This window comes from Pinus tabuliformis, chromosome 8, assembly GCF_031772625.1.
Source record: "Pinus tabuliformis cultivar Carrire ecotype Pingquan chromosome 8, CPIR1, whole genome shotgun sequence".
Taxonomy (NCBI): Eukaryota; Viridiplantae; Streptophyta; class Pinopsida; order Pinales; family Pinaceae; genus Pinus; species Pinus tabuliformis.
In genome coordinates, this window is record NC_142294.1 from 888,981,952 (window position 1) to 889,008,346 (window position 26,395).

The following is a 26,395-nucleotide window of genomic DNA, read 5'->3' on the forward strand; positions in this document are numbered from 1 at the left end:
AGCAAGGAATTTTATTTAGAGATGGCTCCCATTGTGAGTCTTTAGGATTTGTCATCTAGTCATAAAAGTCAATTTGAGTCTATGTCATGTATGAGGGACCCTTCTTGGGCAAGTTACATTTTGTATGAGTCATTAGATAAGTATAAATAGCCCTCCAAGACAAGCACATGTATCTCCCTTCAAGTTGGCTTCAAAAGGAATAATAATATCTCTTCTAAGGACACGTCGGCTCATCCTCCTGTCAAGTCGGCTTATTATCATGGAAAACAACTATAAATAGGCCACTCGGCCTCATTTTAGAGTAGAGATTTTGGTTGAGTTCTGAAGTTAGTAAGTGGTGCGAAGGTCAGCGAAAGGAAGCCTCCTAGCCAACGTGAAGAAAGAAAGAAGAGCGAAGTTTTCTTGGGTATCATTTGGATTTGTTTTGGGTCTGTTTTAGGACACACGTGCAAAGAAGGAAGAGGATAGTTGTAGTAGAAGAAGCCGAGATGAGTAGCAGTCCTCTTGGGTAGTCGAGTTGGAAGAAGGTCAAGTCAAGAAGGGAGGCCAAGACAAGCTAGAAGAAGACCCTATCCAAAGCGAAGAAAGTTAAGGCATAAGATAAGGTCTTGTGCATGAGCTAGGGTTTCTGAATTAGGATTGCAGACTGTTGTACTACTCAACAACCCCCCCATTTATTTTTATTTTAGCCATATAATAAATAATGGGGACCCTTCTTTCAGGTTAGTAAAACTCTTTAGTGTTCAATAAAGATAAGGCGTTTTTGAATTTGTTATAAAAAACCCTCTCACTTGAAAGTTTTTCTTATCGGAACCCAAGTATCGGAGGCCCAACCTTACAAATGTTACGATAAACGAAAACCCCGACAGTGATTTTTGTTATTAAATTAGTGCATTATCGGAAGATTCGTATTGGATCCTTATAATATCGTAACTTTCCTTATAAGAAAGTTAGTGTAAAACCATTTACCGATAAAATATTCTTGATAGTTAATATAATTATTAAAGGGGTTTTGCTAAAAGGCGAAGATAAGTTGGATGCTTCCTTTTTAAATTAAAAACTTTTAGAGTTGCCGCCCCCACAACTGTCACTTGGCATATCGGCCTTCGCAAATATCGTAACTTTTAAAGCGTGCCATGCTCAAAACTCCTGATATCTCAATATTCCCGATGCCTCCCACTTCCGATATCCGATATATCCAATACTTGTCCCCTCCGATATTGTGAAACCTCCAATAATCTATCCTTAGCTTGTATCGAGACTTTCATATCGGGTTCTTGCTCTTTAAATCCCCGATATGCTATCACCGATATAGAAGTTCCGATATCACTTCCCGCCTCCGCTTATTATCCGCTATTTCTTTAAATATGATTTATCGGGAGTTTCTTATATTGTAACTTTCTAAAGTGCAGCCAAGTGATTTCTTCGATATATTTCTTCCGATACGTTGATGTGTGCAAACCCATGTGAATTCACAATTTTACATTTAATATCCGAAAGTGGTGAATTTATGATTTTTGAGATTATAATTAGCCTCATTCATTGCAGTTTGATTTTATCATAATTTACCCTTTAAGACAAAAATCGTTATGTAAAATCGTTATTTGCGCTAAGTCTTTTAGGTGAAGAAGTTATCGCTCAGTCTTGTGTTTTTTCATTACAAGCTAGTCTCGATAAGCGCAACTCAAAAGAAATGTCTAAAGTGGCTAAAGCAAAGAAGAAACCTGTTACTCAGCAGTAGTTGGCTGCTCCGCCAGTTGAAAACTCGATACACCAGGATTGTTTTCCGATACAGTCTGTTCTCTAGATGCTGGTAATGCCTCTTGGGAATCTATTTATAAACTATTTGAGGATGAAGGACCCAAAGTCATAGAAAGAACCATCACAACCGAGGATTCAACACCAGTCTCTGATACCACTTATAGTGATGTGGAAAATTCATTTTTGCATAGGATTGCGGCCCAACCCAAGATCCTTCCTTATACATATATGATCTGATGGGTTGTTGATAACTTAAGCATTGCAGAAAGGAAGTTTGTGACAAGGAAGAAAACAGTTATCGGCTCATTCAGCGACATCGATTTTAGTGCAATGTACCATTTGCCATCGCCTCAGCACAAATATAACAAATAGTTTGTGGAGAAATTCATGAGCAACATTGATCATGCATCAGAACCCATTAGGGAATGGAGAAGAGATCCCAACAAGCATAAGCGTGAGGAAAAGGGTATGTATGCAGTTGACTCTCTCGTTGGTCCTTATAGTCAAATTGCTGCCATGATATGTAGGCTCTTTGCTTATTCCAATACACAAAAATTCTCCGACCAATGGACACCACTAATTGATGCTGCCTCAGAAGGATATATTTTAGATTGGGGAAATATACTATTTGACAACCTAGCCACTCATATTCTGAATTTTAGAAGTAAGCGTAGAGTTTCAAAAAATATAATTCCCCCTTTCTACATGAGCACCTATGTAATGGATGCCCTATGCTTCACTATGGATTTCACCTCTATGGGATGGAAATGGACCTTAAAGGACTTGACCCCCATTCATATATATCATGATATCCTTTGGGATTCCAAGTATCATCCACACTTTTATAAAATCTGCCATAGAATTATGTTGCCCATTTATCAAATCATCTTTGACAAGAAAACTCCCAGGATTTCCCCAGAAGCTGAAACAGACTTACTCTAGGTTGGAAACTGGTTTGGAGAGGAGCTATGAAACTGGATTCGTTGTTTTTTCCTCAAGTGTCCAAATCCTACAAATCAGACACGATTCGACCTAATTCGAATCCTATTTTCGGGACACGACGTGTCCTAACAGGACACGCTCGAATCTGGGTCGTGTCCCGTTAGGACACATCGTGTCCCGAAAACTGGATTCAAATTTGGCGAAAAGGAACCCGCAGGCCATTAAAAAGGGTGCATTCCTATTTTTCTTTACCATTTTCTCTCATTCCTTTTGCAAATAGTGAGCTGTGGGTTTGCTGTTAGAAGTTTGGAGTAAGGAGCCAAGGGTTTGGAGTGCTTTCAAGGAGATTCAAGCACCAGGTAAGTGCATTTCATCTCTATTTTTTCGCATTTGTATTACAGCAGTTTGTAGATGCATTTCTTTTACGAATTTGTGCATGTTTTGTTTATTTTTTATTTTTATAGTATTCATGGCTCAATCAAGGGCTGCAGATAGGGGGTAAAAGAAGGGGAAGAATGCCCCCATTGGAGATGCCCCTCCTCCCCCAATATCATCAGAGTCTGCTGCAAGTAATGTTGAGGGAAGACTTCCTCCTAAAGGTAACATTGAGAAATATCCCTTGTGGAAATATGTCACAAGAGAGGATGGACCAAGCAATAAGGGGAAGGGAGGAGGCAATGTGCATTGGAGATGCAACTTTTGCCACAATACTTTCACAAGCACATATTTTCGTGTGAAAGGCCATTTGTTGGCTTTATCAGGTTGTGGAGTTGGAGCTTGTGCACAAGTTCCTTTACAAAAGAAGAAAGAAATGGAAAAAGAGTTCACTGCTGGTATGGCAAATGTGGCTGCAAAATCAAGAAAAACCAAGAATGATGACCCCCTTCCATTTTTGAGGAAAGGCACCACCAAATTTCCATTTGAGAGTTCTATTGGGGGACAAGCAGCAAACATAAAGGCAATTTCACTTCGTCCAATGGACAAGATTTTTTAAAGAGAGAAATGGGAAGAGCTTGATCTCACCATTGCCTTCTTTTTCTATCAAAACTTCATATCCTTTAATGTTGCATGCTCACCTCTATTTATTGAGATGTGTCGAGCTCTAACTCACGGGTCTCCATCATGGTATGTGCCTCCTGGTTTAGAGAAGCTTAGAACCACGTTGTTGACGAAGGCAAAAAAAAGGTGCAAAAAATGCTTGAGCCTATTAAAGCATCATGGCCAACATCTGGGGTTAGCATTGTTTCTGATGGATGGACAGATCCAGCATGACACCCACTCATCAACTTCATCGCGTCTTCTTTGAATGGTCCAGTTTTCTTGAAAGCAGTGGATACACTTGGAGAATACAAGGATGCACAATTTATGGGTGAGTTGTTTATTAAAGTTATTGAAGATGTAGGTGTTGATTCTTCTGTGCAAATCATTATAGATAATGCACCTGTTTGCAACGCTGCTGGCATGATTGTGGAAGCTAAATATCCACAAATGTTTTGGACACCTTGCATTGTCCATTCATTGAACTTAGAACTGAAATCCATTGCTTCTGATGTGCTTTGGATTGGTAACATTATCGAGGATGCACGACATATCCGTAACTTTGTGCAAAATCATACAAATGCCCTCACTATCTACAAGGAGTACAACAAACTATCATTGTTGAAGATTGCTGATACACGGTTTGCCTCTTCATTCATCATGTTGAAGAGGTTAAGGGAGGTCAAGACCGCTCTTGGGGCCATGGTTATTTATGAGTTTTGGTCTTTTTGGAGAAAGACAGATCAACTAGCCTCTAAAAGAGTGAAGGACACAGTGCTAGATGATGCTTGGTGGGAGAGGGTAGATCTAATTATTCAGATCATGGACCTTATCATTTCTTTGCTTCGATTTGCAAACACAGACAAACCCATCCTAGGAGAGGTTTATGAGGGATGGGATTACATGATTGAGTATGTGAGGAGCATTATTCTACAGAGTGAGTGCCCCGAGTATGAGACATCACCAGAGGCCTTATGTGGTACTATACAGGATATTCTTATTAGTAGATGGGACAAAAATTGCACACCTTTACATTGTTTGGCTCACATTGAAGGCAAAATACTACATCCATCAGTGGCTGAATGGTGGGCCTTCCTGCAGATTCCCTCTACACATGGATGGTGAAATCTCACAGAGGAGGAAAGATGCATTCAGGCGGGTTTTTCAGGATAGATCATTGCTTGATGAGGTGGAGGATGCCTTTGCAGAGTTTTCCACTGGCACTGGTCGATTTGCAGGATGTGGTGTGATTAGAGACAGGGGGGCTAAGAAGCCCTATTCTTGGTGGGCAAATCATGGGGCAACAAGCCCTCCTCTTCAGCAGTTAGCCATGAGGCTCCTCTCTCAGGTGACTTCATCCTCTTGTTGCGAGAAGAATTGGAGCACATATGGGAATTTGTATAGTGTGAAGAAGAGCAGGCTTGAGCAGTCTAGGGCAGAGACAATGGTGTATGTGCACACCAACTTTTGTCTTATTTACAGGCATAGGAAAGAGTGGTTGAAGGGAAAGACAAAGATGTGGGATGTCTTTCCTGATGATATGGGTTTGGACAACAGTGTTGAGTTGGCATTGGCCAACATGGATCTCAATGATCCAGTGCTAGAGCCTGTTAGATTTGATGACGGTGATATTGTAGAGGGGTCATCCTCCACACCAGCAGATGCAGAGGCGACTATGGATATAGGGGAGGAGGAGGGTGCAGAGGAGAGGAGTGGTGACCATGATGATGAGGACAGTGATGCTGATTCTGATGATGACTATGAGGATTGATGACTCATGAGTCATGGGCTACCTACTGCCTTGAGGCTTGTATACCTGTAGTTGTTTTGTATTTTCTATTTCTATTTGCCATTGGCATTGCACTACCTATGTAACACATTTTGATTTGATGACTTAATGAGAAAACTACAGCTGTCAGTGTCTTTATCTTACTATCTTGTCTTTCTCCTATTGGATCATTGATGAATTGAATATGTATTATGATTTATCATTTATGAATTTAGAATTTATGATTCATTGATTTATCATTTATGATTTATGTGACATGTATTTGAATTTTGTATGTATTATGCATGCTATAATGTTACTAACTTCGTAAATAGTGAAACTTATATCTAGATGAAGATCTATGTTTGAAATCAATGAATTTGTATCATTAATGAGAATTTGTGTAAAAAATATCTAATTTTTAATATATATATATTTAATAAAATAATATATAATGAATCCTACGTGCCCTGTTCTGGGGGGTCAATGTGTCCGAATCTGACACTCGAATCCCCGTATCCTACGAATCTCGAATCCCTGTGTGAGGTTACTTAGGAGAGGAGTTATTTACCTAAGTCCGAGTTTTTGGTAGTCTTGCTAATCCCCATGTCTTCCCTCTGTATGTCCCTGACAAACCTCTGGCACAAGAGATAGCATACCAGATCGTAGGTAATGGCATTTCGAAAGTCCTAAAAGAGTCCAATAAGAAAGTATGGTCTGTTTTCCCTCTTCACTGTGGTATATATACTTTGGAGAATTTCAAACATGCAACCATTGAGATTAATTCTATCTTAGAATTCAATTTTCCTACTATCCACCGACAAGGTGATCCCCATCAAACTGTCAAGAAGGTTACTACACAATCAAGCATTAAACAGTTCTTTCATGAACCAGACAAGTTTGATGGCTTATTTGAAAAAGCTTCCACCTATTCAATGGTTACCAGACAAGCAACAAAGTAGTTAACTCCACAGGAAATGACTCAATTCACTCAATACAGGGAAGCACGACTATCCCATTTACCTATAGATTCATTAAAGCTTACTCAAGAAAGCACATATCAAGATGAGGTTATAGTTGTTCATTCCACAAAGGTTATTGATACGCCTCAACCAAAGGAGACCAGAGAAAAGAAGCACATTAAATGACAGAAATTATCACACAATGCCCCTGGAAAAACCCCAGGGAAAACTAGTAGAGAGGATTTTTATTATGAGTGCATAGAAAAATAAAATGAGTTTACAGCAAATTTCTTTTCCAGCAACAATTGACTGTACTTATCTCGAATTCTGAGCCACTTCACCACCTTGAAAACTGTGCCAAGACTTGATTTCTGTGCAGAAGAGACTGCCTCAAAATCTGTGTCAAAACCCTTGATTTCTGTGCAGAAAATACTGCCTCAAAGTCTATGCCAAAACCTTCTATTTCTATGCTGAAATACTGCCTCAAAATCTGTGCCAAACTTGATTTCTGTGCAGAAATACTGCCTCAAAATACGTGCCAAACTTCCTTGATTTCTGTGCAGAAATACTGCCTTGAAATCTGTGCAAGGACCCTTGATTTCTCTTCCTCAAAATCTGTGAAATGACTGGAATAAATGCTGTGCGTTCTCCTTGGTTTGCATGCTCCTTGGTGCTCCTCTCCTCTTTCTTCAACTCATCTTCTCTCTCGCTTGTTCAAAAAATGAATTGAATAATTTTGTATCTTTCCATAGAAACTCCTTTTACGTCTCATCATAACGAATTTTACCTAACCCTAAGATGTAATATTCCTAATGGAAATATACAATGATAAACAAACCAAACATAGCAAAAACACATGAAATTTACACACAAATCAGACACCATATATTGAGCCAAAAACTATGCTGTTCTGAGCCATTTTATTATAAAATAATGGGGTTGCAATCTGGTGTTTGGAAAGTGTGCACCTGGGTTTGCTCAAGGCAAGCTGGCAAAGCCCAAGTGATGAAGGCAAGTCCCCAAATGTTGCTGGCTGATCTCTCTATGGCTCTGCGTTGATCTCCCCAACTAAACTGTTGGTTGCAAGAAATGGTTGCTATGGCCTCCGTAGGTGTTCAAAAAATTCCGGGAAATTAACCCTGGGCTCTCCTCCAATAACCCACAAAAACCCACGAAGGAATTGGCCAAATGTTGACCTCGGAATTTCGGCCCAATTTCCCCTAGCTCCTCTAGCTGCTGGGTATTTCGACCCACCTATAAATTCTGCTACTGAGTGTCCCCAAAATGGCTGAAATCTTCAACAAAATTCCCTCCCAAACTCCCTCACAAATCTCAGCCTAAAATTCCTTCTCCCCTTGAGTCCCACATGTGGCACGAAAAATCACTGCGCAAGCCTTGCGCAGTGACTGCTGAAATTCCTCCACACTCCCACTACAATGGCCCCAGAGCAATCTAAAAATGATGGGAATTCCCTCCTAGGGCTGGCACTCAAAGTCCACCGAAGCAAGGGGCGAGATTCTCACCTGAAAATCTCTTGTGCTCAACAACACATGCAGTCTTGGCTTCTAGCGCAAGCGTGCTAGTTGAGGTGAATGCTCAAATGATCAAGAATGCCCAAAATGAGTTCCTCCTCCTCTTTTGTCATTGTGCCTCTCAATTGCCCATGTGGAGCCCAACCATCAAACTCCCTATTGTTTTCCCTCCAAGGAGTGCGTATTTCCAAGGGGGGCCGTATTTCTCCATGAGTGGTCCCCACCTTCCACCAACATTTCGATTTTCTTCATTTTCTCCTAAGTTGGGCCTTTCCTTAGCTCCAAAACTCAAGTGGAGCCCCATAACCCACTTTTCCTAAGTGTAAATGCAAAATAAGATAAAATTGGAAAAATTGATATTTCTGTGAAAATTCTATCACTGCAGCAACTGATTTATTTTACCTACTTATTTTCCAATAAGTTATTTACGAAATCTCTTTAGTAAATATTAAAATAAATTTTGCTGCAGATATCACACCATTATACAGAAAAAAATACATGCACAAGAATCAAACACATCAACACAATTATTTTTGGACAATTGTCCCTGGAAAAACTTAATGCGGGAAAACTGGTGCAACAGAGGAGGATTTTATTAATCAACTTTTCTTGAGTATAACTAGGGTGCCAAACTGGTTCACCCAACAAAGATAAATCCTCTGGGACTTCCCTTAGGCTCAACGTTAATCCAGCTAGCCTCTACGCAGCTCCCAAACCCTTTACATCAGCACTCTGCCTCACTGCGTCAGCACTTGGCCTCTTTGCGTCACCCACGCAGGCTCTCCAGTCACTGCGCACTCCAGCTGCCTCTGTGTCTTCCTGGGTGGCTCTACATTTGCCTCTTTGATCTCTGCGTTGGTCCTTTGGCACTGTCCCTGCCTCTCTGTTACGTACTCGCTACCTCTTGCTGTAGTCCAGTCTTTTAGTTTGAATTTCTCAGCAAACCCTACTCCAGAAATCGAACTAACTGGTCCCCCTCAGTATATCTCCAACTGACCCTCAAGCCTTCTCTTATACTTTTCTTGTTGATGAATCAACGACCGAGATTAAGTCCCTAATCAACGACTAAGATTAAAATAGACTTGGTCTTCGTCTCTTAGAAGCTTTTCATCCTTATCTTTATTGATACCCATTAATGTTTTTATTTTCCTAAGTTTAGACTTAGGAACTCATTAAAAATATAATTATTTTAATAACTCTTCATCCGGATGGAATTTTCCAAAATGATTTCTGGGTCATGGAGATCTCATGTGCTTTAGCCTCTCCACCAATTTTCATGGCTAGAACACATCCGATGCTACCCCAAATCAACACTCCCTCTTAGCGAGGAATGTGCTCTAGTAATGCTCCACAACTGAACATTACTCTGATCATCCGGCACTGGTGCCTTCGCTGATGCTTGGCTTGCTGTCCAACATCCTTTGCACTGCTGCTTCCTGCACTGCTTCCCATGGCTTCCACCACTGCCACTGCTACATCTGTACTACAGCTCCCTCTGCATTCGTTCTGCTGCTGGTCCTTCCTCCCAACACTGCATCTGCACTGCAACTCCCTCTGCGTCCGTGCTGCTGCTGGTCTTTCCTCCCAACACTGCATCTGCACTGAAACACCATACCCATTTCTGCTACTGAAACAGATTCTTTATCATCCCCATCTTCTCCCTGAATAAGCAAACTTTGTTCTTCCAAGGGCCTTGGTAAGGATGTCTGCCACTTGTTCTCCTGTAGGACTATAGCTCAACTGTACAACGCCTCGTTAGACACAGTCTCTGACAAAGTGACACCGAATGTCAATGTGCTTTGACCGATCATGAAATACTGGATTCTCAGAGAGCTTGATGCAACTCTGATTATCACACATGATCCTGGTCGCTTCCATCCTTCTTCTGAATAGGTTCACAAGCAATTTTCTAAGCCATATGGCTTCGCACGAAGCTGTGTTAGCAGCCATATATTCTGCTTCAGCTGAGCTCAGAGCTACGGATTTCTGTTTCCTACTGCACTAGGAGGTCATCCCCGATCCAATGTTGAAACAATACCCAGAGGTACTTTTCTGATCCACTGAACTTCTAGCCCAATCTACATTAGTAAATCCACTCAATCTAATATCCTTACTTCTGGTGTACAAGAGTCCATAATCGACTGTTCCCTATATATATCTAAGAACATGTTTGGCTGCTGCCCAATGAGCCCTCTTTGGTTCCACCATGAACTGATCGAGGGTATTGACAGAGTAACAAATGTCTGGTCTGGTATTGACCAGATACATCAAGGACCCTATGAGCTGCTTGTATAAGGTGGGATCAACATCTTTGTCTTCTGATGCATCAATTTTCTTCTAGTTGATGATCATTGGAGTAGCCATTGGCCTACAGTCTTGCATCCTGGATCTCTTCAGGATCTCCGTAGCTTATCTTCCTTGTCCAAGGAAGATTTTACCCTTTTGCTGCCAAACTTCCAACCCCAGGAAATAATGCATCTGTCGCAAATCCTTCATGTCAAACTCTGTGGCTAGATTCTTCTTGCAGTCCTCGATGAGCTTGGATGATCCTGTCAGGAAGAGATCATCCACATATAATACTAGTACTAGAGGCTCATTCTCTACAACCAGATAGTAGAGATTGGGATCTGCATCACTTTTAACAAACCCCATCTTCTGCAAGTAGCCATCAATTTGACCATACCATGCTCTAGGTGCCTGTTTGAGCCCATATAAGGCTTTCTTCAATTTGCGTACATGAGATTTCTTCTCACGTGTCTCAAAGCCTTCTGGCTGTTCAATGTATACTTCCTCTTCTATCACCCTGTTCAAGAGTGTTGTTTTGACATCCATCTGATGAATCTCCCATCCCATCTGTGCTGCAAGAGATATCATGGTTCTAATAGATGTATACTTGGCTACTGGGGCAAAGATCTCTTCATAGTCTATTCCTTCCTTCTAAGCATACCCCTTAGCCACGAAACTGGCTTTGTATTTTTCCACACTGCCGTTTGCAGCGTATTTAATATTTTAGATCCATCTCGAACGTACCACTGATCTGTCCTGAGGCCTAGGCACTACTTCCCAGACATCGTTCACCATTATAGAGCTGTACTCCTCCACCATCGCATCCATCCAAACTTGATGTTGAGTGGCTTCCTGAAAACTGGAAGGCTCCCCATCCCGATCTACTAAGGCCTGATATATATCTGGCTATCTTTGCTCCCTTTTATTGTTTCTCTGTGCTCCAATGAAATCTTCTGCATCTCGCAGAATCTGTCAGAGTTCCCGAATCGTTCTTCCTCTAGTAGTAGGTGCATCTGTTAGCTCCTTCTCTTCCTATTCTAAAGGAGAATTCTTGGCTTCCGCTGGTTGAAGTGGTTTGACCAACGACTCATCTTTTGACTGCTCTTCGAAAGGCATTTCTCGAGATTTTCATGAACTTCATATCTCGTCGAACTACTACCTTCTTGCTCCCTGGAAGATAGATTTTATATTCCTTAGCGTTCTCGCTATATCCCACTAGATATCCTTTCTCTGCAGTTTGATATAACTTCTTCCTCTTCTCCTTGGGTATACGACAATGTGCTAAACTCCCAAATTTCCTGAAATGGTTGACTTCAAGTGTCTTCCTGGTGAAAACTTTCTCTGGAGTAATATTGCCCAATGCCCTATGAGGAGTTCTATTCTGGACATACACTGTTGTGCTGCATGCTTCTGCCCACAAGAATTTTGGCATATCTTGATCATACATCATCGCTCTAGCTGCTTCCACGATAGTCCTGTTCTTTCTTTCTGCTACTCCATTCTGCTCCGAATTGTAAGGAGTTGTCCACTCTCTTCTGATGTCCTCCCTGACGCAAAAATCGGTGAAGTCCTTATCGACATATTCTCCACCATCGTTTGAGCGCAAAAATTTTATTTTCTTCCCTGTCAGATTCTCCACAAGAGCCTTGAACTCTTTGAATCGACATAACACCTCGTCCTTGGTTTTCAAAAAATAAATCCAAGTTTTCCTGGAGTGGTCATCAATGAAGGTGACGAAGTATTCAACATCACTAAGAGCTTTAGTGGACATTGGTCCGCAGATATCTAAGTGTATCAATCCTAGTACACGCTTGGCTTGTTTTTACTTCTAGGAAGTGCTACTTTGGCATACTTGCCCTGAGCACATCCTTTGGATACATCATCTTGTTGTGTACTAAGATCTGGAATTCCTGTTACAGTTTTTCTGAGAATTCTCAGAGCCCCATGGTGCAAATGTCCCATTCTTCTGTGCCATAGTTCATTCAAATCCTTGTCTCCACTGCCTATCAGTGCCATTGGTGATTCTTCTTGTAACTTGTACAACCTGTTACTTCTGATTCCGATCTGCACCTTCTTTTTCCAACTCGGGTGTTTGATGTATACTTTCTCCTTAATGAAGAAAACGTCATAGCCCTTGCTTTGAAGTTGTGATACGGAAAGTAAGTTCATCCCCAGTCCTGGCACATGCAACAAATTGGTAGCTTGGAACTGCTCTCCCGTTTCTGTTTGAAAAACTATGTTACTCTTCCCTACTGGAGTACACTTTGCCTTATTCCCCGTGGTGATCTAAAAATTCACCCTTTCCTCTTGATAATCTGAGAAACATTCCTGGATTCCTGTCATATGCCAGGAGGCTCCACTGTCTATATACCATACCTCTAATGATGCAGAGCTTGTTTGTTAAAATTGGCAACTAGGGCCAAACTCCATGTGGATCACCTTATTTATGGCTTCTGATATTTTTCCTAGATTCCTCTCATTGAGAGGTGTAGAATTGATCTAAAGATCATTCGATTCCGATAAATATTTATGGAGATATGAATTTATTTTGATTATGGACAAATTGTCAAGGTCGGCCAACAAACTTATGTAGTCTCAGAAGCCCAACAGTCATGTCTATTCAACCTCAACGTTTGCATATAAATACAAGGAGCATTCTCCTCGTTTGGACAATTCAATTCACTCATCTTCTCTCTCTCTCTCTCCTATGCATAAAAGGAGCCTCTCTCTCTCTCACACGTGCTGAAAGGAAGACGTCCTAAGACAAGGAAGATGCAAAAACGACGCTAGGGCAGCAAGTCATCTCTTTGACCAACGTTGACCAAGTGTTGACCTTTCAGAAGTGCGGATTGGGTGTGGTTGCCTCTCTTAGGCAGGCTGCAATTTTTGGCACGAAAATCGAGGTGATCTGACCTCTGGTTTGACCGGTGTTGACTGCCCTAGTTTAGGGCTGCAAGTTGACTTCAGAAATCTGCAAATTGACTGAACTTTTGGGGCTGTTCAAGGGCTGTTTCTTCAGGCTGTTCGAGGACAAGTTGACCGGAAATTGACCAAGTATTTTAGAGGTCAATTTCAGCTAGTTTGACCAAGTTTGACTTTGCTGATCTAGGGTTTGCTACTGTTGATATAAAATTACAGAATTTAGATTTTGTACTATTTCTCTTTGCTGAAATATTGAAGATAAAAGAAGATTTGATCAAAGAGTTTCCCCGCATTGGGATTTGTCCATGGCTAGCCGCCACATCTTGTGTCTCTTGTCTTGGCTTGTTTTCTGTTGATCATTTAATGTTTTATCTGCACTTTACTCAATGTATATGTGATTGCTAATTTGTGGCTAATAAGAAGAAAAATAAGTAAACTGCTCTAAGCATAGAACATACCATAATTTAACATGGTATCAGAGCTGAGGTGAAGACAAAGCCCAAGCAAGAGCAAGAGCAAGAGCAATCATAGAAGAGAAGGTTGGCAAGGCTATCTTAGAAAGAAATCATGGGGTCCTCAACACACTTCCCTGCTGAAGACAAACTCCGTGAGAAGTTTGACTATCACGGATGGAAGATGTCTCTTGATCTAACATTAGAAGAGCAAGAAGTGTTGGACCATGTGAGAGGCGGGATTGTTGAGCCTCCATCAAATGCATCCGCTGCTACTAGGAACAAATGGACAAAGGGAGAAGTTAAAGCAAGGAAGATCATCCGGACTCTATCGACAAGCGCTTGGTGGCCTATGTTTCCGAGCTGAACACCTCCAAGGAAATCTACGATAGATTGGTGAGTTTATTTAAAGTTAATGATGCAAATCAAGTCTTGTTTCTTAGAAATAAGCTGAAGGAAATTAAGAAGGGCAAAGATGAGAGTATGCAAGCATATTTCTTAAGGATCACCGAGATCAAGAACGATCTCCTATCTATTGGGGAAGTAATTCCTGACAGGGAAATGACACTCACAACTCTTGGAGGACTGCCATCTGAATGGTATATATTCAGGACTACTCTTCTCAACAATAACGTAATTCCTGGATTTGAGGAATTAATGGCCAGATGCATTCAAGAAGAAACGAGGATGGAAGAGCAAGAAATGCCCATACTTAAAGGTCATCCCTCTGCCTTTTCTTCTCATACTAAAAGAAGAAACAATTCCGGGGCTAAATTCAAAGGAAAGGCTAGACCAAAGGGTGGAAGAAATGGACGATGTTACAATTGCAATAAAATGGGTCACTATGCAAGGGAGTGCCTTGATAAAAGGAACTCATGCCGGGACGATGATCAAAATCCCTCTCAAGGCAATCAAAGGAATTGCAGGTCAAATGGCAGAAGTAAAAGAAGTGCCAGAAATCAAGGAAGAGGAAAACCATTCAAGAAGGCAAGAAATTTCAGGTATGAATCTAACACTGTTAACAATAAGCAAGATGAATATTATCTACCAGTAGTTATATCTACTACTGCTCCCCCGGACTCACTAGGAAATTGGCTTATTGATAGTGGTGCCTCCAGGCACTTCACTGGTTACAAAGAAGTTCTCTATAATCTGATAGAGAAGGAAACCAACCTGGAAATTGTTCTTGGAGATAATTAAAAATATCTTGTGAAAGGCGTAGGAAATGTCACTCTTCAATTGAATCAGGGTAATGCCATCCACTTACAAGATGTATTATATGTACCTGATCTCAAAAAGAACTTGGTGTCCATTTCAGCAATGGAAGACAAAGGCTACAAGGTGGCCTTCAGCGATGGCAAGGTACGTGTATGGAAAAAGAACTTTAAAGATGCTTTTACTCTTGGGTTTCGAGTTGATTCATTATATCAAGTCGGTGGAAGTCCGTTGGGTGTCATGTCTTGTGATACATCTCTTCAGTCTGAACTATGCATCAGAGGTTTGCTCACCTTCATTATAAAGCTCTACCCAATGTAAGAAAAATGGTGACTGGGATGCCCGAGTTCAGATTAGAGCAAGAAGGTGTATGTCGAGGATGCGCTAAAGGGAAGCTCAAAAGGGGACCATTCCGCTCAAGCCAAAGCAAGACCTCTGATATATTGCAGTTGGTTCACTCAAACATATCCGGTATGATGCCTGTGAACTCCTTGGGAGGATATTTATATTACCTCACTTTTACATATGATTATTCTCGCAAGACTTGGATATACTTCTTGAAAAAGAAGGATGAAGTGCTTTCCTGGTTTTGGCATTTTAAAGCCTTGATCGAGAATCAAACCGAAAAGAAGATCAAGATCTTAAGGACTAATAATGGGACTGAATATGAATCCAATGAGTTTCAGGACTTTTGCAAAGAGGCTGGCATTAAGAGGGAGACTACTACGCCATATACTCCTGAACAGAATGGTGTGGCGGAAAGGAAGAATCGTACAATTGTGGAAGCTGTCCATGCTATGCTCCATGATCAAAGACTTCCGAAGTTTCTATGGGCCGACGCTGCAAATACCGCCGTATATGTACAAAACTGATGCCCTCATCAAGCATTGGGTTCCAAGACTCCCGAAGAAATGTTCACCGGTAAGAAACCTGACGTATCTCATTTTAGAATTTTTGGAAGCCTGTATATTTTCATGTGCCTAAAGAAAAAAGGAATAAACTGGGTGCATCTGGAAAGAAAGGAATCTTCATGGGCTATAGCAAAAATACTAAGGGCTATAGAATCTATGTAGCTGGTCAAAGGGAAGTCGAGATTAGTCATGATGTCACCTTTGACGAAGATATGGCTCTTAGCAAGGTAGACAATCTTCTTACTTTAAGGGGATCTAAAGATGCTGACACCGGGGAACCGAAGGAAAAAGAAGATGAGACAATGCCCGATGTGGAAGAACCTATGGATCTTATTGATCCTCCTCTGCAAGAGCCTTCCTCTTCTAGGAAGAGGCCTTCATGGCTTAGGGGACACTTGATGATGCTGAAGGACACATTGCACCCTGAGGAACCTTCCGTGAAAGTAAGAAGCCGAACAGGTATCAGGGATACCTGACCATCATGAGCATGATCATCCAAAATGAGCCTTCATCATTCACAGATGCCGTCAAGCATCAAGTGTGGAAGGATGCTATGACCGAGGAATATGAGTCCATTATGAAAAACGATGTTTGGGATGTGGTCCCCAAACCCCAGAACAAAGCAGTTGTCACTTCAAAATGGCTTTACAAGATAAAGCATGTAGTTGATGGAAGTGCGGAAAGGTATAAGGCTCGTTTTGTCACTCGTGGTTTCTCCCAGAAGGAAGGTATAGACTATGATGAGATATTTGCACCTGTTGCCCGATATACCACCATCCACTCGATCATAGCCCTTATTGCTTCGCAAGGATGGAACCTACATCAGATGGATGTCAAGACTGCGTTCTTACATGGTTCGATTAAAGAGGAGGTCTATGTGGAGCAACCCGAAGGATTTGAGATTTATGATCGAGAATCTCATGTGTGCAAGTTGAAGAAGGCCCTCTATGGGCTAAAGCGCATCCCGAGCATGGTATGAGAGGATTGATAGCTACTTGATGACGCTGGGATTCACTAGGAGTGAAGCCGACCCTAACCTTTAAGGTTATAGATGACAAGCCTCTCATACTGGTGCTATATGTTGATGACCTCTTTCTAACAGGTGCAGACTCTCTCATTCACGAATGTAAGAGGGAGCTGGCTTCTGAGTTCGAGATGAAAGACCTAGGACTTATGCACTATTTCCTAGGACTGGAAGTCTGGCGGAAACCAAGGGAGATTTTCCTATCTCAAGGAAAATATGTGGTGAAGATATTGGAGAGTTTCGGCATGGTGGACTGCAAACCCGTAACTACCCCGATGGAGCTTGACTTCAAGAAGTTAAGCGGTAGTGCTACCGGACCTGTTTTACGAAATGCTACCGAGTATCGTCAACTCGTCGGAGCAGTAATGTTCTTGGTGAACTCCTGTCCGGATATATGCTTTGCAGTGAACACATTGAGTCAACATATGGTTGAGCCTCACCACTCACATTGGATTGGTGCCAAGAATCTGTTGAGATATCTTCGTGGCACAATCACTCATGGGTTGAGATACATTGCCGGAGATGTGAGACTACTTGGGTATATTGACGCTGATTGGGCAGGCAATGTGGTGGACCGAAAGAGCACTTCCGGGTGCTGTTTCTCTTTGGGATCTGCCTCGATATCCTGGATGAGCAGGAAGCAGAAGTCGGTGGCTTTGAGCACCGCCAAGGCAGAGTACATTGCTGCTAGCATGGCCTCCTGTGAGGCAGTCTGGTTGCGAAAGCTTTTCAGTGAGCTGTTTGGATTTACATTGGATACCACCGTGATTCTGTGTGACAACCAGAGGGATTCGTTTATCATAGAATCCCGTATTTCATGATCGCTCCAAGCATATCGATATCAGGTACCATTATATTCGAGATATGGTGCAGCGAGGAGCAATAAGGCTCCAACATATTGGTATAGATGAACAGGTCGCTGACATTTTGACAAAGCCCCTAGGAAAGGTCAAATTCCTGACTTTCCAAGAACGACTTGGTGTCATTCAGAGACCCTCTTATGAGGGTCGAGTATGATGTATTGAGCTCTGGGAGCTCCAGGGGGTGCGAGGTACTTCTTGGAGCGACATGTGACCACAGGGTGACTCATCATCCCCTGGTGGTGCACTATGTACAGGGTAAAGGTTCAACCTTCCCGTATGACACCCTGTGGCGACTGTGGAACAGGATGACTAGTTCTCTTGTGGGCCAGGATGATTTGTTCTCTATGGTGACTGTGGAACAGGATGATTAGTTCTTCTGTGGGCCAGGATGATTCGTTCTCTGTTGCGACTGTGGAGCAGGATGATTAGTTCTCCTGTAGGCTAGGATGATTAGTTCTCCGTGGCATCCACTGGATAGGATGATTCGTTCTCCTGTGGACAGGATGATTAGTTCTCCTGTCGAGGCATCCTACCCATGCAGTCTGGGACTCATGGGAAGTACTTCTCATCTGATCAATGAACAGGGAAATGAGGATAGGGACCATAGTAGTATTATCGATGGATGCATCGCTGTATCTACCGTACTCCTTATGCTAGGATGACCTTCATTGATCTGGAATCAATGATACTGATCTGGGATCAGTGACAGTGGTTCACAGTCTAAGACTGACTTCGTGTCAGTGGAGGATGGTATGATACATCCTCGACCATTTCTTCTTCTTCATAGTTCGAGCAGAGCAGAGCAGAGTGGGGTCAAGCTGTACAAGACAGTGCATTTGATGGATGGATAGCAGCGATGGTCTGACAGATTGCAGATGAAGTTCTCCCTAGTTGAGAGGGAGTGTTAAAATTGGCAACTAGGGCCAAACTCCATGTGGATCACCTTATTTATGGCTTCTGATATTTTTCCTAGATTCCTCTCATTGAGAGGTGTAGGATTGATCTAAAGATCATCTGATTCTGATAAGTATTTATGGAGATATGAATTTATTTTGATTATGGACAAATTGTCAAGGTCGGCCAGCAAACTTATGTAGGCTCAGAAGCCCAATAGTCATGTCTATTCAACCTCAACGTTTGCATATAAATACAAGGAGCATTCTCCTCATTTGGACAATTCAATTCACTCATCTTCCCTCTCTCTCTCCTACGCATAAAAGGAGCCTCTTTCTCACACGTGTTGCTGAAAGGAAGACGTCTTAGGGCAAGGAAGACACAGAAAGAAGGATGCTAGGGCAGCAGGTCATCTCTTTGACTAACATTGATCAAGCGTTGACCTTCTAGAAGTGCGGATTGGGTGTGGTTGCCCCTCCTAGGCAAGCCGCAATTTTTGGCATGAAAATCAAGGTGATCTGACCTCTGGTTTCACTGGTGTTGACTGCCCTAGTTTAGGGTTGCAAGTTGACTTCAGAAATCTACAAATTGACTGAAATTTGGGGCTGTTCAAGGGTTGTTTCTTCAGGCTATTCGAGGAAAAGTTGACCGGAAATTGACCAAGTATTTTAGAGGTCAGTTTCAACTAGTTTGACTTTGCTGATCTAGGGTTTGCTATTGCTGATATAAAATTACAGAATTTAGATTGTGTACTATCTCTCTCTGCTGAACTATTGAAGATAAAAGAAGATTTGATCAAAGGGTTTCCCCGCATTGGGGTTTGTCCTTGGCTAGCCGCCACATATTGTGTCTCTTGTCTTGGCTTGTTTTCTGTTGATCATTTAATGTTCTATCTGCACTTTACTTAATGTATATGATTGCTAATCTGTGGCTAATAAGAAGAAAAATAAGTAAATTGCTCTAAGCATAGAACATACCATAGTTTAACATTGTTACACAAGCAACTTCTTCTTCCAATCTGGAAGCCAGCATAGAGAAATCGAAATTACTATCTCTTGTGCAATTTTCTGAAAATATGCACGAGTCTCCTGACGTAGATGCCTCTGCATCATGATATCGACGCATAATTGATTTTCCTTTCCTGTCTTTGATTCTTTACTCTAATACCACGTGAAAATTCTATTACTGCAACAACTGATTAGTTTTACCTACTTATTTTCCAATGAGTTATCTACGAAATCTCTTCAGTAAATATTAAAATAAATTCTAATGCAGATATCACACCATTATACAGAAACAAATACATGCACAAGAATCAAACACATCAACACAGTTATTTTTGGACAATTGTCCCCGGAAAAATCCAGTGCGGGAAAACCGGTGCAGCTCAGCGTCAGTCCAGCTAGCTTGTGCGTAGCTCCCAGACCCTCTGCGTCAGCACTCTGCCTCACTGCGTCAGCACTTTGCCTCACTACATCAGCGCTTGGCCTCTCTACGTCACCCACACAGGCCCTCCAGTCAATGTGCAGTCTAGCTGCCTCTGCATCTTCTTGAGTGGCTCTACGTCTGCCTCTCTGATCTCTGCGCTGGTCCTCCGACACTGTCCCTGCCTCTCTGTTACTTACTTGCTACCTCTTGCTGCAGTCCAGTCTTCTAGTTCAAATTTGTCAGCAAGCCCTGCTCCAGAAATCGAACTGACTGGTTTCCCTCAGTATATCTCCAACTGACCCTCAATCTTTCTCTTATACTTTCCCTGTTGATGAATCAACGGCCAAGATTATGTCCCTAATCAACGACTAAGATAAAAATAGACTTGATCTTCGTCTCTTAGAAGCTTCTGATCCTTATCTTTATTAATACCCATTAATATTTTTATTTTCCTAAGTTTAGACTTAGGAATTCATTAAAAATATTAATTATTTTAATAACTCTTCATTCGGATGGAATTTTCTAAAACGATTTTTGGGTCTTGGAGATCTCATGCGCTTTAGCCTCTCCACCAATTTTCATGGCTAGAGCACATCCAATGCTACCCCAAATCAACAATTTCCCCTTAGCAATATTGCTAAGTGGGAATATCACATAAGATCTAATGGCTCAGATTAAATCCTTTGTCAATGGGGTCTATGGTTGTGATATAATCTTTCACTATCACAACTTAAATCATTTTAGAACATTTTATTTATTAATAATGCACAAAAGTCACTTCAACTTTATAAAATAAAGTTAATGTCCTAGGGACCACTTTTGGACATTCTCGCACATTGTAGAGACCAAGCTAATGTGGAAGACACTTGTATGAGCTAAAATCTTCAACAATGTGTACAAATTGTTGTTAGAATATTTGAACAAATGCTTCTTCCCATTTAATGCTCTTGATAATGGTTAACAACTAATGTCAACAAAGTTACAAACATGTGAAGCAACAGAGAGAGTTATTTCTGATTCTTTGTTAGTAATTTGTAGCTAACAATTTTCTTTCATTGTCTTTTTTAGCTTGGGAATCATTTCGTGATTTCATACCCGAAGAGGAAAGAGGTAACTTTATCACAGCATATAACAAGCGACTGAATAGCACTGATGCAGAACTACAGGTACGTCACATCTTTCAATCAGTCAAAAAACAACATATAGCCCTTTAACATTTTGTTTTAGTTAAAGCACGTGTAATCTTGTACAAGAGAATGGATGAAAAGAAATAGAAATAAACATATGTCATCATCCTCTCTATTTTTTTACTATGTCATTTTTCTGGTTATTTCTTCTGATTTTTTATGAATTCCTGAAGGGATGGTTAAATTCAGAAATATAACTCAACCCATTGCATTTGCAGAATAAAGCTGCAAAAATTTGGACTGCACTTGAAATGGCAACTTCTTATCTTCTTCCCAATGAAGATTCTCTGAAGAGAGGAGAAGATGATGGATTTTCTTTGGTAATAGTCCTTCAGGGAACCATACAATGTGATGCACTACATGTAGTTGTGTTTATTTCAAACTCAAAATGTACTGATAGTAGTAGTTCAAGCTTTGTAATCTGTGAATTAACAATAAGGCCTTGGATTCATGTACTCAACACGTCATGCACAACAATGAACCAATGGTTGTCAATTAGAATTGCTTGCATTTTCTTATAAAATACGGTGGTGTCCCAAGTCAGGTAGACTTCCTTGTATAAGAAAGTTGTTCTTTCTCCCTGTCAAATATGAAATGTTTTCTCAAGATGCCCTGATAGAGGATCTATTAGTAATCTAAATGCAAGTGAAGTGAGTTTTTAGTGAATGGCCATACCCTTTCATCTTTCTAGTTATAATTCAATCAATTACTTATTAACTGTAACAGTTACACCTGTCAGTATGCATGAGGTGAGAATATTTCCTGGTTTTGTAAGTTGCTACTGCATATTTGTATTGCCCATTGTCAATCCTGCATAGTTCTCTTATTTTTACGGTCACAACAATGGGTGCTACCTTATCCAACAGCAACCCTTTTTCATTAAGATTAACAAGCCTGTTAGTGCATCTTCATTTATTATTTTAAGCCAATAGCCTACAAGGTAGTTGAGTATGGATTTTACAGTTGACAGGAGGATCATTAAATCAACCATTAAGTAGTTGCTCACCTAGCTAAGTATGGCTTAGAGTTCTTTTACTAAAGTATTTACTTAATTTTTGTAATGTTCCAAACTAGGAAAAATAGTGCTATGCAAAGTGGAAAATAAAAATAACACCATAAAATTAAATCAGATCATCAGACCACAAAATTGGTAACCAAACTGCGCTGTATACTCATTTTATTGAATGTGAAGAGGTGTACAACAAGGTGTTGGAATGTTTGTACCTGGGCTTGCTCTAGGCAAGCTAGCTAAAGCCCAAAATGAACAATGGAACACCATCCTCAAATCTGCTGGAAATCCGGCCCAAGAGCTGTGCTATTACTGCCCAGAAAGGTATCGCTGTCTGAAATGATCTACTGTTAGAGCCTTCCCTGTTGCTTAGATAATTCTGGGAAATTAATCCCAGCCTCTACGCAAGAAACCCAGAATAACCGACGAAGGAATTTGCCAAATGTTGACCTCAAAATTTGGCCCAAATTCCCCTTAGTTCCTCTAGCTGCTGGCTGAGTTGAGACCTTTGTTTGACCCTTTAGATCTGCCCAGAAAATTCAATAAAATTAGGAGTGCGATCTTTGACCAAAACCTAGAAAAACCCAGAAAGGGTTTCCCTTGGTTCCAACCTTCAAAAATTGACCCTTCACAGCTTGGCCATCCTCCAATTTCGAACTCTGTTGCTGTGTCTGATCCTGTCAATTTATTCTCTCCCAACTCCAGCATTCTCTTCAAATGGCCCTCCAAATGATATCCTACTTCTCCTCGGCCAGCTCCCACTCTACAATTCCTTCCTCCAACTCCCACGTGAGCCCAGTGATGGCTCTCTGCGCAGGCCCAGGTGACTGTAAATCGAACTGCTCCAATGCAACAACCTCCTGCTCCAAAACTCTCCCGAAAGGTTGATCCTCCACTGTAGCTCCAATGCCCAAACTCCCCCGGCAGTTGCTGCCCGGATGAACCCACAAGCAACACCTGCGTGTTCCCCTTCTGCGTCCTCCAGAAACACGCACTGGCTGAGACAAATGCTGAATGATATGACTATGAAACTCCACTGGCTCTCCTCCAAGGTAGTACAAATTGCCTTCCTAGGGTGGTATTCGAAGTCCACCGAAGCAAGGGTTGAGATCTCCGCTCAGAGACACTCGTGTGCTAAACAACACGGTAACTCGGCTAAGCAGCTCGAACAACTAAGGTTGAGTTCAATATGTCAAAAAGATACCAAATGAGGTTGAGCCTCCTCTATTTATAATTCGTGGGCCTCTTTTCCCATGTGGGCCCCCTCCAACTAGCAATTTGACTTTCCCTCCTTAGTCATTCGAACTTCCCTCTAAGGTGGTGCGTATTTCCTCATGTGGGTGGCCTCCACACTATGCCAACGAAACATTTCGACCCCTGTTTCCTTCCTAAGTCTTTTCCAAAATCACATGGGTCCTGTGGCCTCCAAAATTGTCAGAATTGTAGAATAAATAAGCTTGGAACAATTTAATTTCGGAAGGGACATTACAGTCCTCCCCTCCCAAATGTTGCTTGTCCCCAAGCAACTTCAACACTGGATTCTCATGTATGTGTTCACCCTCCTAGGTGGCATCCTCATCTGACAAATTCCTCCAATGCACCAAAATTGCTTGTCCTCCAACAATGCCTGAACAAGCGCCTCCTCTATCTGCTGATCACCCCTATCACCATCAGTGATACCGGGGTCCCAAACGTGCTGCTGAGTCATCCTAGGTCCCTGCACTGTCTTGACATGAAGGAATCCCTCAATACCAGGATCCCAATCCATCCTGTCCCACCTGAAGCTCCCCTCGCTCCACTCACTATCATGTCCGGTATAAATACCAGAAGTCCCCCACGCCATCGGTGACTCGCTAAGGCCTAAAGGAAGACCTGAGTGACCTCCCCCTGTTGCAGCCAGTTGACCCCTAATGGTCGTTGAGCTGTCTAGTACTGTGATGTCTGGGTCCCTTGCTAGCCATAGAAGGGTGCCACCATGTTGTCGCTGCACCACTCTAGCTCTAGTTGACTACCCATCGTGCGTACACTATATCCTCCTCTCTTGGAAGTCGATGGTGGAATATTGATAGAGGCGAGAAACATCTTGCCACGACATCTCCATGACGCCAAAGTGTACCCATCTAGATCTATCTCCGTACTGATGCGGCCACAAATAAAGCCTGCCTTGCCCTCTGATAAGGTCACTGTGTACCCCCATGTGCCAATCCCAGAGTGAACTAGACCACTCTCTGCCATGACTCCGACCATCACGTGATAGAGTGATCTACCAATCAGCGGAATCCTTGCATCCCCTAGTTGGACCTGCTGCAACATAGCTCTAACAACTACAGTAATCCATCCATGCCTTATCTCTAGTCCATGCATGTGATCAATATATAGGCTCCATATATCGTGGGCTAATCTAATGCATGCTAATCTGTCGTGTCACTACCACTGTGTAGTACCGATGATAGCTGGAAACCACGTGTGCTAAAGAGCTACCCCTTGAATGCCACCAAAATATGGGTATCCGATACTCATAATCGACTCAGGGTATGTGGATCCCTCCTGTCCCTGCCAACCATCTCCCCTGGGTCTGCTATCTGCCCTCTTGATAATGTGCTAATATAAGGTGTAGAGCCTGGACACATACTGGGAAACTACTTCAGTGGTACCCGATATCCTCTGCTCATGCTTGGTCCCGACATGCCCTGAGAAAAGAGTGACACATGTCTCCCTCATGACTAGCTCCCTAGACGTAGGCTCGGTGATGAATGATATGCCACCCCTGCAGATGATCACCTCATCCCCCAACCTGTGGTTGTCAACTGACGCACCAACCCAATGCCACTATTGAAAAGTCTTGCCCCTAGTGTGCTGAGTGTCACCCAAATATCTCAGGTGAGCTCCTCGTCCCCTGCTGCTCATGGCCAGAGTGCAAAAATTCGACAGCAAAATCGACTGTGCCCATGAGGGATGTAGAAATGGGTCAAGTGCGCGAGTCCCCGCGGATACCATCAAGTATCACTCATCTATGTTCCCGTCGATCCTGGGTGAACTATGCCCAAAGGTATGCCCAGTGTCTCCGTCCAAGGGTCTCCCTGGAGGCAACACTCAAAGACCTCGTTGTGCAACACTATACACCTCTGCATACCACCAATCATCCCAATACTCCTAGACATGCCACTGTACACCGTTGCCTACCCCTGTACCCTGCTGGATACCCTCGGCTACGACTACGCCATCTTGTACTGGCATGTGTCCCTCCTATGTCACTGTACCTATCACTCCCTACATGTACTCAATGTGATGTGAGGCACTCCAACTCCATAGCGCAATCCAACATACTACAACACACCCCCATGCGTCTCCATGCCCATCTGCAGACCACTGCTCCATGCTAGATGCTCCTACCCATCCCTGAATGAGATGTCCTAAAGCCGTGTCCATATGCGTCGGCCCGCATCCAACCTGTATCATCACCTCCACTGTCGTATCACCATGCTCTCCGATGAGGGGACCTCCCCTTTAAGTCCTCCCTAAGGGACCCCAGAAGTGAATCTCCCCAGGTGTTAGCAGCGATGCCACCATTGTTTTGCTCCTCTGTGTCCCACACAAATGCGAAGAATCCCCAGCTCCATACAAGGCACTGTCTGGTGGCCTGCCAATGCCACCTCCTCCGACAAACTCCTAAACTGGTTGGCCACTAGTGCTGACCGGGACTCCCCTAGCAAATGTGCATGCTCAACTGCTAGGTTAACTGTACCATTTAGGTTGTAGTCAACCGACATACTTGGGAAATGACAGGTAGTCCCATCGAGAACCCAATGCTAGTCTGCTTTACCGGCATCCCCAACGGCTAGAAGCTCCTGCTGAGCTACACCCTGTGAAAATTTCTAAACTGAAAATCACTGTAGCAACTTATTTATTTCACCTACTTATTATTCTCAATAAGTTATTTACGAAATTCCTTCAGCAAAAATTAAAATATATTCTACAGTGGTTATCACACAATTACCCAGAGAAAAAAAAAATACATGCACAAGAATCAATCACATCGACACAATATTTTTTGGACAATTGTCCCCGGAAATACCCAATGCGGGAAAACCGGTGCAACAGATGAGGGCTTTATTAATCTTCACCAGCAATTGCTTTTACAAGGAATGATTTTACAGAGAAACTGAAAGAAAACACCCGAGACTTTTACTCTGAGACCATC

General features: G+C 42.2%; 1 protein-coding gene across 6 annotated transcripts in view; it reads left to right on the forward strand.

Moving 5' to 3' along the window:
• Positions 1 to 26,395, forward strand: part of LOC149238396 (proline iminopeptidase-like) — a 327,298-nt gene that overhangs the window by 123,877 nt on the left and 177,026 nt on the right. For all 6 annotated transcript variants that reach the window (XM_089373024.1, XM_089373020.1, XM_089373021.1 and 3 more), the window contains 2 exons: positions 21,067 to 21,164; positions 21,404 to 21,505. In XM_089373024.1, coding sequence (XP_089229150.1) covers positions 21,067 to 21,164; positions 21,404 to 21,505 — 200 coding nt within the window. The remainder of the gene's footprint in view (positions 1 to 21,066; positions 21,165 to 21,403; positions 21,506 to 26,395) is intronic.